At 35.2% G+C, this 15,521-nt stretch overlaps 2 protein-coding genes across 2 annotated transcripts; both read right to left on the reverse strand.

Moving 5' to 3' along the window:
• Window positions 1-1,273: 1,273 nt before the first annotated feature.
• LOC131780131 (peroxisomal membrane protein PEX13) lies at window positions 1,274-9,770 on the reverse strand. Its single transcript, XM_059096757.2, has 6 exons — window positions 9,446-9,770; window positions 7,595-7,651; window positions 6,507-7,058; window positions 5,799-5,986; window positions 3,084-5,007; window positions 1,274-2,407 (listed from the first exon to the last, which is right to left on the reverse strand). Exons 1-5 carry the CDS (start codon window positions 9,699-9,701, stop codon window positions 4,741-4,743), a joined length of 1,320 nt encoding a protein of 439 aa, XP_058952740.1. The 5' UTR covers window positions 9,702-9,770; the 3' UTR covers window positions 1,274-2,407; window positions 3,084-4,740.
• Window positions 9,771-11,094: 1,324 nt separating this feature from the next.
• On the reverse strand, window positions 11,095-15,106 carry LOC131780112 (ribonucleoside-diphosphate reductase subunit M2 B-like). The gene is made up of 10 exons (XM_059096736.2): window positions 14,905-15,106; window positions 14,214-14,358; window positions 13,857-13,921; window positions 13,581-13,727; window positions 13,262-13,323; window positions 13,040-13,124; window positions 12,803-12,894; window positions 12,629-12,680; window positions 12,032-12,250; window positions 11,095-11,529 (listed from the first exon to the last, which is right to left on the reverse strand). Exons 1-10 carry the CDS (start codon window positions 15,019-15,021, stop codon window positions 11,371-11,373), a joined length of 1,143 nt encoding a protein of 380 aa, XP_058952719.2. The 5' UTR covers window positions 15,022-15,106; the 3' UTR covers window positions 11,095-11,370.
• Window positions 15,107-15,521: the final 415 nt, after the last annotated feature.

The raw sequence follows: 15,521 nt of genomic DNA on the forward strand, positions 1-15,521 counted from the left end.
AATTTCTGCAACCAAGTTCAGTTTGGGCCGGTCCGCCTGTAATAAATATTGTAACCGAAGGTTTGTTTGTTTCGAAAAGGAAATTTTTCATGGTTGTTTGATCGCAGTGAGCGAAAGTTTCCTTACGAAAATTGTCAGTGACTGTCAGCTTCAAAAAATGCCTTGGATATTTCCGTTAGTCAAAGAGAGAAAAACGTGAAGAATAAAGTTGTTTGGCTTGTTGGTTGTTAGGCTTTTAAATACTTAAAAGTATTTGTCTTTTGATCTGCACTACTCGTTTCAAACTTGAATCGTTGAATATCCCATTGCTCGCAAAATATTAAAACTTTATACTATTCTTTGAACCAGTCATTGAGTTTTATGGAACTATATGTTATGTACAAAGACCTCTTTCAGCCTTCTTTTAATGTAACACAGGACTTTAAGGAAGTTCGGGTAATTTATTTGTGAAAAACAAAAAATAACTTGAGCAAAATCTTTTCATGTTATGCAAAGATACCTGGAGCCAAGCAATCATCTGATTGTCTGAATCATTGCCACCAAAAAGAAAAAAAAACGGCAAACTTGTCCCAGAGGAGAAAAATATTTCACGATCATCTTAGGTTTAGAATTTGGTTACAAATATCAATCAGTTTACGTTAAATTCGTCCTGTGTAAGAAAAGAAATAAATTAGACGGCTGAAAAAGATCTTGTAAGAGGCAACATTGCGAGCTTTTAGGATTTTGTCAATTAAATTAGAATAAGGAGACGTTGAAACACGCCAATTTATAATACACTAGCTTGCCATGCTGCTTATTGTTAAAGTAGTAGTAATGTGTAGATATCCTCTTGTGCAAAAAAAAAAATTCAGACAACAAAATTTGTCGGAGAGAATTGTTGCTAAAAAGGATCTTTTGATAATTTGCGTTAAAACTTTTGGCACAAGGTGATGTTCTCATATTTTTTGGCGGAAAAATTTAAGGGAATCCATTTTCAATTTTTTGTCGAAAATGTTGCTAGGGGAAACTCTGTGCAAATTCATCCAAATTTTCCCGCCAAAAGTCTTAGTATATATTTCAACGAATTTTTTTTTGATGGAAAATTACTTAATTAAAAGACAAAACACTTATTGATTGTATGAAATAATTTAAGAATGAAAATAAAAATCACACAAGAACATTGTTGAGTTTGATTTTATTTGATAACAACAATATACAAATATGAGTAATAAAGTCTTTAACACACTTTTTTAAAAAAAACGGCGCATGCGTATTTTGGGTGCCTGTATTTTTCTAAGTCTTTTGGCGGGAAAATTACGCTTTTTAACCAGGTGTTACTTACAGAATAAAAAAAAATTAAAAACTGGCGCATGCATATTTAAGGCGCCCGTATTTTTCTAAGTTTCTAGGTGGGAAAATTTTTGACAGGGATATAGAAAGAAGACAAATTGATAAATAAAAATTACAAGCTAACGAACTTACAAAAGAATTCAGTCAAAGCAAGACTAATGTACGAGGTAAGTCCAAATTTGATTTAGAAACACCAGCGGATACATCAGTTTCCTTCCAAAGATTGAAATGGAGTGCCTATTAATTTTCCCTCTCAAAGATAAGCGAAGGTACACAAGTAACACTACTACTGGCTTTGAAATAAATAAATGCTATGTTAACAAAATCTTACATCAACGTATTTCTTGCTTTTCTCTGATTACGTTCCTGAGTAATGTGACAAAGGTGAGCAAATCACGGAACTCGTCGAAAGCATGTGTTTCAAACATTTAGCGATTCATGCCGACAATTGCCTTCTTTCAGCGTTGGATTTTTTAGTTAATCAAAATGAGTTCGATTGTAAAAGTTCCTTTATTTTCTCATGCTAAGGTACTCAATCACATTACTGACCATAAGCTTGTACTTAAATTTCGTGAACAATCTCCTTCCTCCAGTGTTTGTGTTTACTAATGATCTCTCCGTCTTGGTGTTTGACACGTAAAGCAGACGTCTCGGTAAAGGTTGTTTTGAAGTATTAACAATCAGGAAACTTTGTTATAAATTGTTGAAAACGAATCGAATTAAAATCAAATTTTGTTCTTCCCCTGTCCAAAAATAGTTTTCGTTACCAAAGGTATTAAAATTGGTTTGTATCTGAGCCAAATACTAGAGTTCAAAGTGTACCTTCGCAGCCAATCATTAATTTTAAGCGAACATTATTAACGATTCTACCTCAAAAAAAAAATATGAACACCTGATTCTAATCCGGTCGCTTGTCCATTTTCTAACTTGAGCTCATCCCAGTTACTTGTCCATTTGCCATTTTGATTTCAATCCAATAAGCCGTCCATTTTCCAGTTCAGTATCAATCCAGAGAGGTGGGCATTTGTTACATGACACTTGATGTGAAAGTAGAGGGAACTCAGCAAAGAATCGCCACCTGACAGAAGAGGAAAAATTGGTTAGACTCGCTCTCAAAAACGAAATTAATACAAGACCTTGATGCCACTGTTACGAAAAAATATGGAGAAATCGGTCGCAAACATCTCTTGAAATCAGGAGGAGTTAAGATTGCGTTTACGTAAGAGATCATAGTGTTGTTGTTTTTTTCTTATGCGTAGAATTCGTCGTCGAGTTAGTCTTATAGAGAAGTCCACAATTTAAAATAGAACATGTTGGTGTTTTGAGCACAACCAAGACAGCAAGAGCGATGTTTAGTTTGAACAACCCCCCTTAAAATCACAACAAAAGGTTTATTTTAAGACAACACTTTACTAAGTAATGCAGAACTTGTATATAAATGGCCTGAATATCCTTCTGTCGAATAAAACTAATTTCAACTTTAATAATTCTCTGTATCTGTTTCGTGCTTTCATGATTTTAACGTAGGCTTTCTTCAGGGCATAAATCAAACCATAGAACAAAGTAATATGATGTTTAAGTTCTCTTTGTTCTTTAAGAGTATTTAATGAGGACAACAACATATCAAAGCCATTCGCTATTTCCTTGTTGGAAATAAAAACGAGGAAAAAATTCCTGCAATTCTTAAGAAGCACAAGATAATTCTTATCAAGATAAACTATCTTTCTTTAAAACAGAACTCAGTTCATGATTACCTTCGAAAGCAATGAATCACCGATCCTTCATTTTGGGCGCCATCTTGTCGTCATGTGTTGTACTGTCGATGCAAAATTAGCCGCCATTTGTTAAATTACTACCGGTAGGTTCAGGCTGTGGCCATTTTGACAACGCTCGTGTCCTCAACCAAAGCATTCGAACTTTTCTTTCCATCTTGAACTTTGTAAACGAAGTTGAGAGTCCTAAACGGTAGCTGAGCTTCCCACACCCGAACAAAGTTTCAGTACCACACACAAGTGAGAGAAACTCATGAATGATAATGAGGAAATATTTACAATTCAGATGGTTAGCGGGCCATCTTTGACCGCGAGGGATCGCGGGAAAACCAGTACTGGGTATAATATCAGTAAAAAAAGCTACATTTCTTTTCTGTTTCTGAAGCTTTTACATTTTAGAAATGTTCAGGGATTTCAAAAGAGAAAAAAAATCAAGAAAGAAAAATAGAAAAATCATTCCTTTTACAAGATAAATTGCAAAAGAAATTATAGAAAAGAGCTCTGAAAAAATTCAGGCTGGAATGGAAAACGACTCTGTGCTCCCCCCCTCCCTTCCTGATTCAAAATGGACGCTGCAACCAACTGAGCTACGATGTCATATATTACCAGCGACTTAAATGTTGTTGTTCCTTCCCTCAAAGAAATCTGATCACAATTAATTAAAATAAATCATTATTGGTGCGTCCGACCGATTACGATTCATCTTTTATTTAAGTCCTCTAACCAGCCAGGTAATTCGGTCACACTGCTAAAAGAAGATTTGAAAACATCGTGACTACTAACACCTTTCACAAAGTAATTCTTTGGAATGAAGTTTATTGATTGTATTGTGATTATTACTTTTACACAAATAACGTCGAAGATTTGCATGGAGACTTTCCTTCACAAAATCAGAAGAGACAATGGCTCGTACAATGGAACTCCTGGTTCATTATAAAATGAATATTTTGACCCTTTAACTCCTAAGATCCAATAAGTAACTCTCCTTTCTCACTGCCCTACCTTTCCTTGTGAATCGCAGAGGAGAATTTGAATTAGTCACTTCAGACCACATTTGTAAAGGCCCAACCAAGTTTGAAAAATATCTAATCATTTTTAAAGCTTTCTCGCTTGTTTTTTGGTTTTTGTTTTGTTTTTTTCGGGAGAGTGCATGACAGAAGTCTTGTGTAGCAGTCTATAACTTATTTATGTATTTGTTATTGACCAATTAGGAAAGAGAGGTTTTGTTAAGCATTCAATAACTCTGTCTATGCTGATTGCATAAGCATAGGATGATTGTGAGGATCAGCTCCCTTATACCAACTGTTGGCCACCCATCACCTGCCTGTCAGCCAACAAGTTTGCTTAAAACTGTCAGCCAAAAGTTGGTCCACTGTAAATCAACAGTTGCAGACTGTACGTTGACTGTTGGCCAACAGCTGAACTTCAGTTGGCCGTTTTTTCAGGGAGTTGATCTTCATGATTACCAGATAAAGTATTGACACTTTAAGGATAAGTAACATGTGAACAACTCATCAGAGTGGGTTTGGTGGTGCTACTGCAAAATCCTAATCCTAATATCTTCACAGAAGAGAGTTCTGGGAATCAACTTGAATCAATGAAAAAAATCTAATGAAGACAAAGCATCAAACTAAAGGCACTAAACTTGTTCTTCAACAAAATTTTGAAAATCAGTGTCTGAAAGGCCATCATCTACAAGAGTTCTTTCATTCAATGAATCTTCAGTAAGCAAGTCCTGGGATGGAAGGAAACTACTACCATCTGTCTTCTCTACTATTTGATCATATTCATTATCCATTTTATCATCAAATGTCCTACTTCGATCTGCTTGAGAAGTCTCTGATTCTTCAGTTTTCTCCTCCTGGGAGTCTTTTAGTTCCTTCTTTGCACGACGCAGACCCAGAATCTGTTTGTTTACAAAAGAGACAGCAGGTTTATATAGAGCAGTTTTTACACAAGTGTTTAACAGTTAAATAACTGTGGATACGTGAAAATCATAAATGTGAACTGCAGATAAAGAAGTGAACATGAAAACAATCCTTGCCATAATGAACACTACTTTCGCATTAGTGAAAATAACACCTGAAAAATAAGGTAGAACACTGCACTGGTATCAAAGAGGTCATGAGTTCAAATCCCATGCAGCCCTGAATTTTTTCAGGCCTAATTTTCACTACTGCTTTAGTAGTGTTCATTTCTGCACAGACTGTTTTCATATTCACCTGTTTACAGTCAAGTGGATTTGTATTGGCTTTGTGTCACTTCAATCTACAATTGGTCCATAAAACTTGTAAAACTCACTCTATTCATTGGATACAGTTCTGAACCCTTTGACTCCTAAGAGTGACTAACATCTTATTTCTCCTTACAATACCCCCCCTGAATCAAACATGAAAGTCATGAGAACAGAGGAGATGATCACCAACTAAAGGAGGTCTTGATTATTGAACAAATTCTCCTTGTCAGAACCTTAGGAAATGTATAGAGAGCAGTATGGAGAATATACATACTGATGTTAGGGTGTGAAGGGTTTGCCTAGTTCCATTTGAACTTCATGTTTTCCTGCCTTTCCAACAGTTTGCTTTTTGTATTGTTAATTCTTATCATCTCTTTGTGGTGTTTTCTTTTGTTTGCTCTCCAAAACAAGAATAATGCAACCCACTGCACACTCATAACAAGAAATAGCTGACTACAAACCTTAACATAATTAGCAGGTACAATTCCCTCACTGCTGCCATCAAGACTACCCAAGAGCCAACCTCTAATGCGTGGCTGCTTTCCCTTAGGAGCAAGTCGAAGAATGTCACCAGCACGGAATGACAACTCCTCATCATTTTCACCATCAAAATCATACTCTGCTCTGGCAATAACATGGTCTCCCTCTCCTGTGATCAATGAACCACGTATTACTTCTCACATAAATATTTAGGTGAAAGGGAAAAAGAAGGATGAAAGAATCGCTGTTGGACTTGTGGAGGTAAGTTTTCTAGCTTTAGGGTGAAAATTATAGACCAAAAAATGATAAGTGAAGTCAAGATGTGATTCTAGGTAAGGTAATGGTGTTTGTTAATGGGAAAGATCCTGAACTCTATTCCTCTACCCTTACATGAGTGAGGGTACTGACAGCTTTTCTTGAAGAAGCAGCAAAGCAACTAGCTATCTCATGCTTTGTAGTTAACAGTAATTAGCTGCAGTAGGTGGCTTCTAAGCTAACACTGGGCTAATGCTAAACCCTGTTTCACTTTTGAAATAATTAGGTCTCCAAGTCAGCAGAAGACTGGGGGTTAATGTGCCAAAGTACTTTGAAAGTTACTCTCTGTAGTTTTGGGGTGTAATGGGAATACAAGATATCAAATCATGTTGTTTCTAAATCCCCTGCCCAAGTCAGCTATGCATAAGCAGTACCTGTCTTCCAGTCTTTGGTTTTACTCTCGTCATTAAGCAGAGACTGTAATAACTTCCATATAATCAGTGGTGTACCGAGCACAACTCCAAAGAAGAGCAAAATGGGCCATGATCTTGGCTTTCTGGAGTCACCCTTTTCACTTGAAGATATAACAGCAGTTTCTGCACTGTTCCAAAGTTCTTCTTCAAGACTCTGGCTTACACCAAATAAAGCTTTGATCTTTCTAAAAACATATCTTATGACCTTGAACAGAGTAAATGCACCAAGCACGCTGACTAGATGAGCCCGTAGTCTACTGAAATGATCTGCCATGCTTAAAACAGCATGAAATGTGTTATGCATAGCAAAGTGAGTTGATTCCAACATCATGGCAACAGATCCAAATGCCTGCACAATAGATTCAATTGACTGAAAAGCTGCTCGGCTACTTTCTTCTGCCTGGCTTACAAAAGAACTTGTTCCTGATTGGTTCATGGCATTACCATAACGATTCATGCCAAATCCATATCCACCATAACCCCCATAACCACCTCCATACATTCCTCCATAACCTGCACATTCCAGAAAAGGAAGACATATGACTTACAAACATAATATTAATGTCATCCCTTACAAACCCATGAAAATGATTTCCTTCCTCAGTATGTACTCTCATGCTGAAGTGGTTTAAGTAGAAAATTAATAGATTTGGCCTTGAAAAATTTATGGATTGTGGATTTTTGCAAAAAGTTGATTGGATTCCCAGCTTAAAAAAATAAGGTGGATCCCCAATAAATTGAAAACTTTGGTCTAGAATACCTTTCTGGCTTTGTTTGCAAGTTTGCCCTGTGAACAGAACTGTTTGCCATTACCTACATTCTTTGGTATTTGCCATTTGGAGAAAGTTAACAAACATTTCTTTAATTATAGATCTTTACGGCTTTGTAACTGAATGCTATCTATTCCTCTTTCCTTTAATTTATACACCATTATCACCTGAAAAACCAAAATTAATGAGCATCTATCTCCCTCCTCAACTTCACTACAGTGGAATGTCAGTCAGTAAAACTGTATTTTTAACATGTTTCTTTACCCTTTCTATACTCACCTCCCATTCCCCCTCCATACATGCCACTGTAACCTCCATACATACTTCCACCATAACCTGAAACACAGATAATTCCACCCTATTATCCAGCAAGGTACAATGAACTTTGCTAATTACACTTAAGAGATCAATAAATACATGAAGTCTTAACCCTTTACCTCCCACAAGTGATAAACATGAAACTTCTCCCTAAAATATCCATACATTATCCAGCAAACAGGTAATGACAATACTCAACCTATCAGGTAGAAGTTGATACCTTGATCAAACACCAAATTCTCCTTGCTTATTTACAAGGAATTGTGTTAAAGCTGGAGGGGAAAATTAACGATCAGATCTTGAGAATTATAGGGTTACCTACACCATGCCTTTCTCTATTCCTATTTTGCTTTGCATTGTATTTTCTTTTTTTCTTGTGCATATTTTTTAAGAAACTTCTTTACTAGTAATTCCAAGAAACCTAGTATAACATGGATGGAGATAAATAATAATAATATTAACAATAAAAAAAGAGGTAAAATGAATGTTATGTATCACACAAAGCAAAAATATGTCCTCAGTAATTAATGGATTAATGGGCTATATAAAAAAATGTTACTAATTTTGTTACGGGCCACAAAACAAAGGGAAAAACTCCTGTGGTGAATTACCATCCTGGGCTGTTGCAAGGCAGTTAGTGAAATCCAGGATTAAAAGTTTAACTTGTCATTGATTTCTCTTGAAATAAAGCATATAGTAGAGCTTACATTTCGAGAAGTTTTAGCTCAGCATTAGATGAAACTAAAGGAAACAATATAAACACTTGAAACTGCTTCCAGAGTGACAAAACTAAATGAAAAATTATTAACTAACCCTTGCTTAGTTCATTCTTGTTTGAACAACCTCAGCCCTGAAATTCTACGAGCAGCATATCAAGCCCATCTGTAATTACCAATCACCAAACATAATTCCCATTCAATTTACTGCAATGTTTTTACTGCTTTTACTTAATTCAGTCTAAATGGTAATATAGTCACTTAAAGACTACTTCTTCAATGTTTATAAACTAACAAAGACATTTCATCTTTTTGGCACTGGAAGTCAAAACAATTGCTCAAGAAAATCTTCTATGGATGGATGGCAGAAACAGCACTCTTTGGGAATAATACAATATAGTGGACAAGAGACACTAAATAATGTTTCAGTTTTGTAATAAGAACAGGTCATGATGCTCTACTCTTCTTTAATAAGACCAAAGAGACATGTCTGTCTATTTAGTATGTATGAGCTAGTTCATTATTTCCTCTATTGTGGACTGGTCATTGTTTATTTGGGTTCTTTGTTTTCTTCTGGTTTTTCTTCATATTTAGAGTTAAATAACAGCAAACATCCTCGTTTAAGCATTTCTGGCACAAAAGACTGGATATATATATATATATATGTATATTTTAACAACTGATTGTACACTAAATGACATTCAATTCATACATTTTAATCAAAGCTGTGCTCTTAAAAGAATAAAGGGAGCCTAGAGGCTCTCCTTTTTAGAATTCTAAGGTTTCTGTTGTTATTATGCATATTTGACCGTTGTTATTTAAATTTAATTTTGTTTCACAGGAATTATTAATTTAATTTATCCTTTTGTTATTCAAGCTCTTTTTTTTTAATTAGCAAATATATATGTATTTTGTTCTCTTTCCTATGTTGTAACGGTTTTTGTGTGAGCGGAATAAAGGTTGTAAATTCAACAGTTTCCAGCTGTTAAATATTTTTAGAAGAAAGCTACAAAAGGCACCTCACCGAAGAGCACAACCTGTAATAATTTGCTATGTGAAAAATAAAAAAACAAAACAAAGCAAACAAAGAAATTACCATATCTCGACCCTCCATACATCATACTACTAGTGGACCTCCGTGTTTGAGGTCGTGGCGGTAAAGGAGGTACTTTTGCCACAGAAGTACCATTGCTTGTGGAAGAATCCATTTTGCTTGGATTGAACGAACTTCGCAGAGCACTCGGTCTTGGACCAGATGCCCCTATCGGAGGTCGAGATGGCGAATCAAACGCAACAGAACTTGACCTGGCATTTGTTCCTACTCCTTCCCAAGGTTTTGGAGGAGCAGACATCCCAGAAAATTGAACTAAACTCCGAAAATGTTAGCGTTAAGAAGCCATTACACGTTACGAAACAAAATGGCGACATACGTAAACTAGTACCCAGTGTCCGAACGTTTATATATAAATCAGCAGACAAAAGGAGCTGAGATCGGACATTAGCATAGAGTATCCATGATTACATCACAAACACGCAAATACTGAATTGACTCGAATTTATAAGATATATTCCCTCACTGAGCACTGAGAGAGAAATCTAAAATTTATGAATGCAGATATTTCCCAGTCTCAAAATAAATATTTTAACAGTTACCACTAAAAAAACACTATTTATTGCTTCTAGATTAATGATTATGAACAGCCAGCCAAGTTTACGCTTTAGAGGAGGAATTTTATGTTTTTGATGTTTACAATAGCTTTTTGTCATTGAGGAAATACAGAGAAACAATTGTGGTGATGTTCATATCTTATTAGAAATAATAATTATGATAATAATAGTTTAGAAACTTATCTAAAGCATGCTACATGACATAATGATCACATGTGCTTTGCAAAAAAATATAAAGCAAGTAGAATTAGTGGATAAAATATGGTAAACACTAAAATCACTTAAAAAAATTATGAGAATCAAATGATATAAAATCTAGGACTAGAATCATCTAAAAAACTAAAATGGCTTTAAAATACAATAAGAATTAAAATACCAGTTAAAATTTTTAGAGACATCTGAGAAACACTTATTCAAAATAATGAGTCAAACATTTAAAACTGTCAAAAGTAGTGGCTCTTTTGACGCATGTTGAAGTTCCAAACTTTTGGGCAGCCATGTTAAAAGAGTGATGGTCAAGTGTAGCACAAGACTTGCATAATGAATGTTTCAAGTGAAAATCATTGCTGGATCACAGAGAATAGCTTGGGAAATACTTAATTGAGATAAGCATGTTAACTCTGAAGATAAGGTCATCATTCTGTCCTTGTTATGGCTTTCATGTTGTACAGGTTTGTTAGTGACCACAATATGGAAGGATTTTTCTTCAATGTTTTTGGCTAGCAAGGTGATGTCCATAATAGAATGCAGAGAGGAAAAAAAACCGACTGAAAGAAAAAAATTCCAAGTGGCTTTTTGTGCAAGTCTCTTTATTCAAAAATGTTTTGGACAGCCATGAATTTTTTCAACTTTTCTCCTTTCAATAACAGATCAATTCTTCATTCCCTACTTTTTAAGAAAAGTGAGAGGACAGGGGGGTAAAGAAATATGGTTTATTTTAATCTACAGGTTACAGTTTTTCCTACCAATCTTTTCAATATCTATCCCACTGTTTTCCAGATCTGAGAAAGTACATTTTAAGACTCTTAGCAAATACCCAGAGCACTACAGTCTGTATAAAACACAATTTGACAAAAATTCTTAAAATTTCTTTTATTAAAAAGGCATATAAAAATACATACAAAATCTCAAAAGAGGAAAAGCTAGACTCAACAGTCTGAGTGAAAAGGTTTAAACTTTGTACACAAAAGACTTTGAACTAATAAGTTGCTAATTACAAAAAATAATTTGCAAAACCTTTCCAGATGTAGGTGATATTTACAGTTTTATGCAAGAATGTACATGTAATTTTAAAATAGTTCATGTTCTAAATGTTAAAAAAAATTTTTCCTTCCTGCAGCTCTCAAAAATGGTCTAAAATTCCTCATCTGTGGTGAATTTGTGGGAATCCTCAGACTTTTTCTTCATAACTCCTGCACGCTGATATTCTGCAACTCTTTTCTCAAAGAAGTTGGTTTTTCCTTCCAAAGAAATGTTTTCCATGAAGTTGAATGGATTTTTTGCATTAAAAACCTGTTAAGAAAAAGAGTTACAAGATTGAAAGTTGGTTTTAAACCTTCAGTAACAGCATGTCACAAGCTCTTAAAAGTAATAAAATTTTTGGATGCTTAAGGAAAAAAAGAAAGCCCACAAATCAACAATTTTGTATTTCTTTAACCTTCCATTCATTAGTTAGTTGTGTTCCTGTCCGCCATATAATCCTTATGTAAGTAATGAGAAGTTGGTAGAGGATCAATTAATCACCAAATTCATATTTATCACCAGCTCAATCAGAACACAAACAGGACAGTGTACACACCATGCTTGTGCAAGTGGTCAGTACATGTTATGTACTGTTGTTGTGAATTTTGCTAAATAATTAATTTTTTTAATGGAAATGTTTCACTGATATCTAGTTTCTTTCTTAAATGTTGTCATAGTTTTAATGAATTGATAACAAGACTTTTCTCATCCAATTCAGTCTGTAATCAGATATTATATTGACATTGTAAAGAGAAACTGTCTTAGTCCATACCTTAGGGCAATGTAGAGCCACCAAAAGTCTGTCAGCAACAAATTCAATGTACTGCTTCATAAGGGAGTGGTTCATGCCAATGAGTCTCACTGGAAGGGCCTCTGTTAGAAATTCTTGTTCAATTTCAACAGCATCCTTGATAATTCCAATAATGGTTTCTTGTGAGGGCTTGTTTTTTAGGTAGGAGAACATCAAACAAGCAAAATCACAGTGAAGACCCTGGAATAAGAAAGTGTTAATATTAACATCAGTACACTTATACTGTCCACTACACATTTGCTAAGGTGCTGACAAGGAAAATTTGTGTAACTACCAAGAGTTCCTTTTGTTGATCATTTCCTGTATTCTTGTGACATTAATGTGAAATTTGGGGTGATATTGTAAAAAGAAATTGCTGGTCACTTATAGTGGTCAAAGGGTTATATATCTTTTGGAAGAAAATAGTGTCAAAAAAGTTTCATAGTCTTCTCTTCATTTAGTTCTCAAGGTTAGTCCTTAATTGTTGGAAAGAGGTTTTATTTTTTGTCAGGACTTGAAACAGGACAAATTTTTTTTGAGCAGTGATTTCAAGATATTCACCTTCCTTAAGTAACTTACCTCATCACGACTGATGAGCTCATTTGAGAATGTAAGTCCAGGCATCTTGCCCCTTTTGATGCAAATTTGAAACAGAAGTAGATTAGCAACTTTTTTCACCTGAAATTTAATTTAAAATCCCAAAAACAAAACAAAAAAACAAAGAGGTTTGATAGTTAATTGGACATCACTTACCTCTTTTTTAGCCAGAAAATGGCAGCAAAAGAACCAGAAAAAAAGATTCCTTCTACAGCAGCAAAGGCAACTACCCTCTCACCATAAGAAGCCTATTGCAAAAAGAACAAAACAAAAAAAATAAGGTAAGTGTTTGGACATTTTTGTCTCATCAAAATGCTTTACAATAATTTAATATGAGTGCTAATAAAAGGAATGGAAAAGAAAAAAGTTCAAGTCTACAAAATGAAATCTTACTCTCTCAGGATTGATCCAGTTCAAAGCCCACTGAGCTTTTCTTTTGACGCAAGGCATTGTCTCAATAGCATTGAAAAGATTTTCCCTGCAAAACAAACACTGATTTAAGGACTACATCAATGTGACTTTATTTTAATTAACATAAATGTAATATCAATTGAGCAAACATTTTGAATTGTCTCCAAACAAAGTAAAGAAAGATCATGTAGTTTTTTCACTTACTTTTCATCAGGGTCCTCAATGTAGGTGTCAATCAACAGACTGTACATCTCAGAGTGAATATTCTTAAAAGGGGAAAAAGTGATCAATTTAACTTTTGGAATAAGTCGTTTAGGAGTTATCAAACTAATTGATAAATTTCTTTTTTCCTCATTCTTTTCAAAATAAAAATTTTTGTCAACTTTAAAATGTCAAGGTTCTTTTTGTACAGAAGACACACTACAGCTTGGTTGTTATTGTTACATTTTACTGCTGATTCTGTTGAGATCATCCTAGGAAAAAAAAACGGCACTTACAATATTAGTTGCAAATACAAACTTACCTCAATTGCAATTTGGAAGCCATAGAAGCATCTTGCCTCAGGAACTTGCACTTCCTGACTAAAACACTCAACCAGGTTTTCATTTACAATGCCGTCACTGGCAGCAAAGAAGGCAAGAACATGGGAAATAAAATACCTTTCATCATCCTGTGAATAAAAGAAAAATTAACAAAAGAATGTAATAACATTTAAGCTGAAAGCAGGTAGGCTATCAGAAGAAAGAAATTGTCAGCCAGTTTATGTATCATGCAGATAGAAAGACAGATTTGAACTCACCGAAAGGTTAGCCCAGTCATCTTTGTCTTTGGAGAGATCAACTTCTTCCGCTACCCAGATGGATGCTATAATGAGAAAAAAATTGTTTGAAATATAATAGCTATGGAACACGATTTATTCTAATGATGACGTCTACAAATTTCCTCCTTTCATACCAGTCTTTAGAAAAAAAACCATTAAAATTTCCTGGTCATCTGGGACTGGCTAATTACCTTTTGAGATTATATAACATACCGGGCACCAAATAGCTTGCATAATATATAGGTAGTGCAACTTTCCTGGCAGCTTATGTAATATACCGGCCGGGTCACTCGCACAAAGATAGTAGCTTCTAAGGGTAGGGTTTGATTTCCTTACCTTCAGCCTTTTTGTACATTTCCCAAATATCTTTATACTGGATAGGAAGAAGGACAAATCTTCGCGGATTTTCACGTAGGAGCGGTTCATCCTCGTTGTCAAATTTTGAAGGAGATTTGTAAACTGGCTTCACCGGTCCGCGAGTCTGACGGAAAATAAGAAAATTTGTATAATTCTTAAAAATTCTAAATATTCCCAGAGCTTTCACAAAAAATGCTGTTGAAATTAGCTTTTGATGTGGCTTGAACTTTCATTTCTCAACTTGAGTTCTGCATTTAACCGCCAAATACCGTTAAGTCATTCAGCGCGGGCTTATAAAATTTACATTAGATCCCTGCAGGAGTTTTCCACAGCACTTCTGGTTAAAAAAAAAACGAAGAAAAAACACAGGCAAATCCGTAACTACACCGTATTCAAACGTGCTTAAGTAACATAAATACCTCTCATGCAAACCATACTGTCGCTGTGGCCTCGTGCAGGCATACTTTTCGAGAAGTAAACGCTTCTTTCGTAAAAACTTGTGAGGGACCAGAAATTAAATTTCGACCGAAAAGAAAGTGAAATACTACGTTCGTTTTTTAATGGTTTGTCGATATTTAAGGCCTTGTGAGAAAAAGGAACGGGGAAAAGGGACCCAGATTTTTTTTTCTCCCGCCAAAATCGAATAATTCGTTATTAACTGTGAACTCACCTCGTTGTTCTTTTCGTTGCTTCTGTCTTCCTTCTCGTTTATATCTACATCTTCAAGAGTTTTAGCGAGTTTGTTGATGCTGTGGCTACTCACGATATGATTGTCTACACCAAGCATGATGAATTACAACTAAGATTCTAAGAAATACAGCAAGGAGTATAAGGCGCAAAGGGATGCAATGTGCCAAAAGGCTGAGGAAGGAATGATCGCAGATGGACGCGACGCTGAAGTTCAATTTGCGCGCCGCGATAAAAGTAACCAATCACAAAAGAAGTTTTGAGAGATTTTCTTACTGTGATTGGCCTCTTTTGTTCGCGGGAATTTCAACACGGACGCAAGAACCCATATTTGGAAAACAGAAAGCATGCGACAAAGCATGCACCGACAGCCTCGTTTTTAAGCGCCCGCGTGCAACACTTCAGCGAATATACGCTCCAAGAATCCCCGGATATTCAACCTTCATTTTGTCATTTTGAGCAAACTGTGCACTGATACAAACTTTTCAAAATATTGGTATGTTTGTGTTCTCTTTTCAATTTACTGCTTTTATCTGCTTGAAAAGATTAGTTATTTTCTGGTGTTCTTTTCTTCAGTTCTCTTGGGAGGATGTTTGGACC

Source organism: Pocillopora verrucosa, chromosome 2 (genome assembly GCF_036669915.1).
Source record: "Pocillopora verrucosa isolate sample1 chromosome 2, ASM3666991v2, whole genome shotgun sequence".
NCBI lineage: Eukaryota > Metazoa > Cnidaria > Anthozoa > Scleractinia > Pocilloporidae > Pocillopora > Pocillopora verrucosa.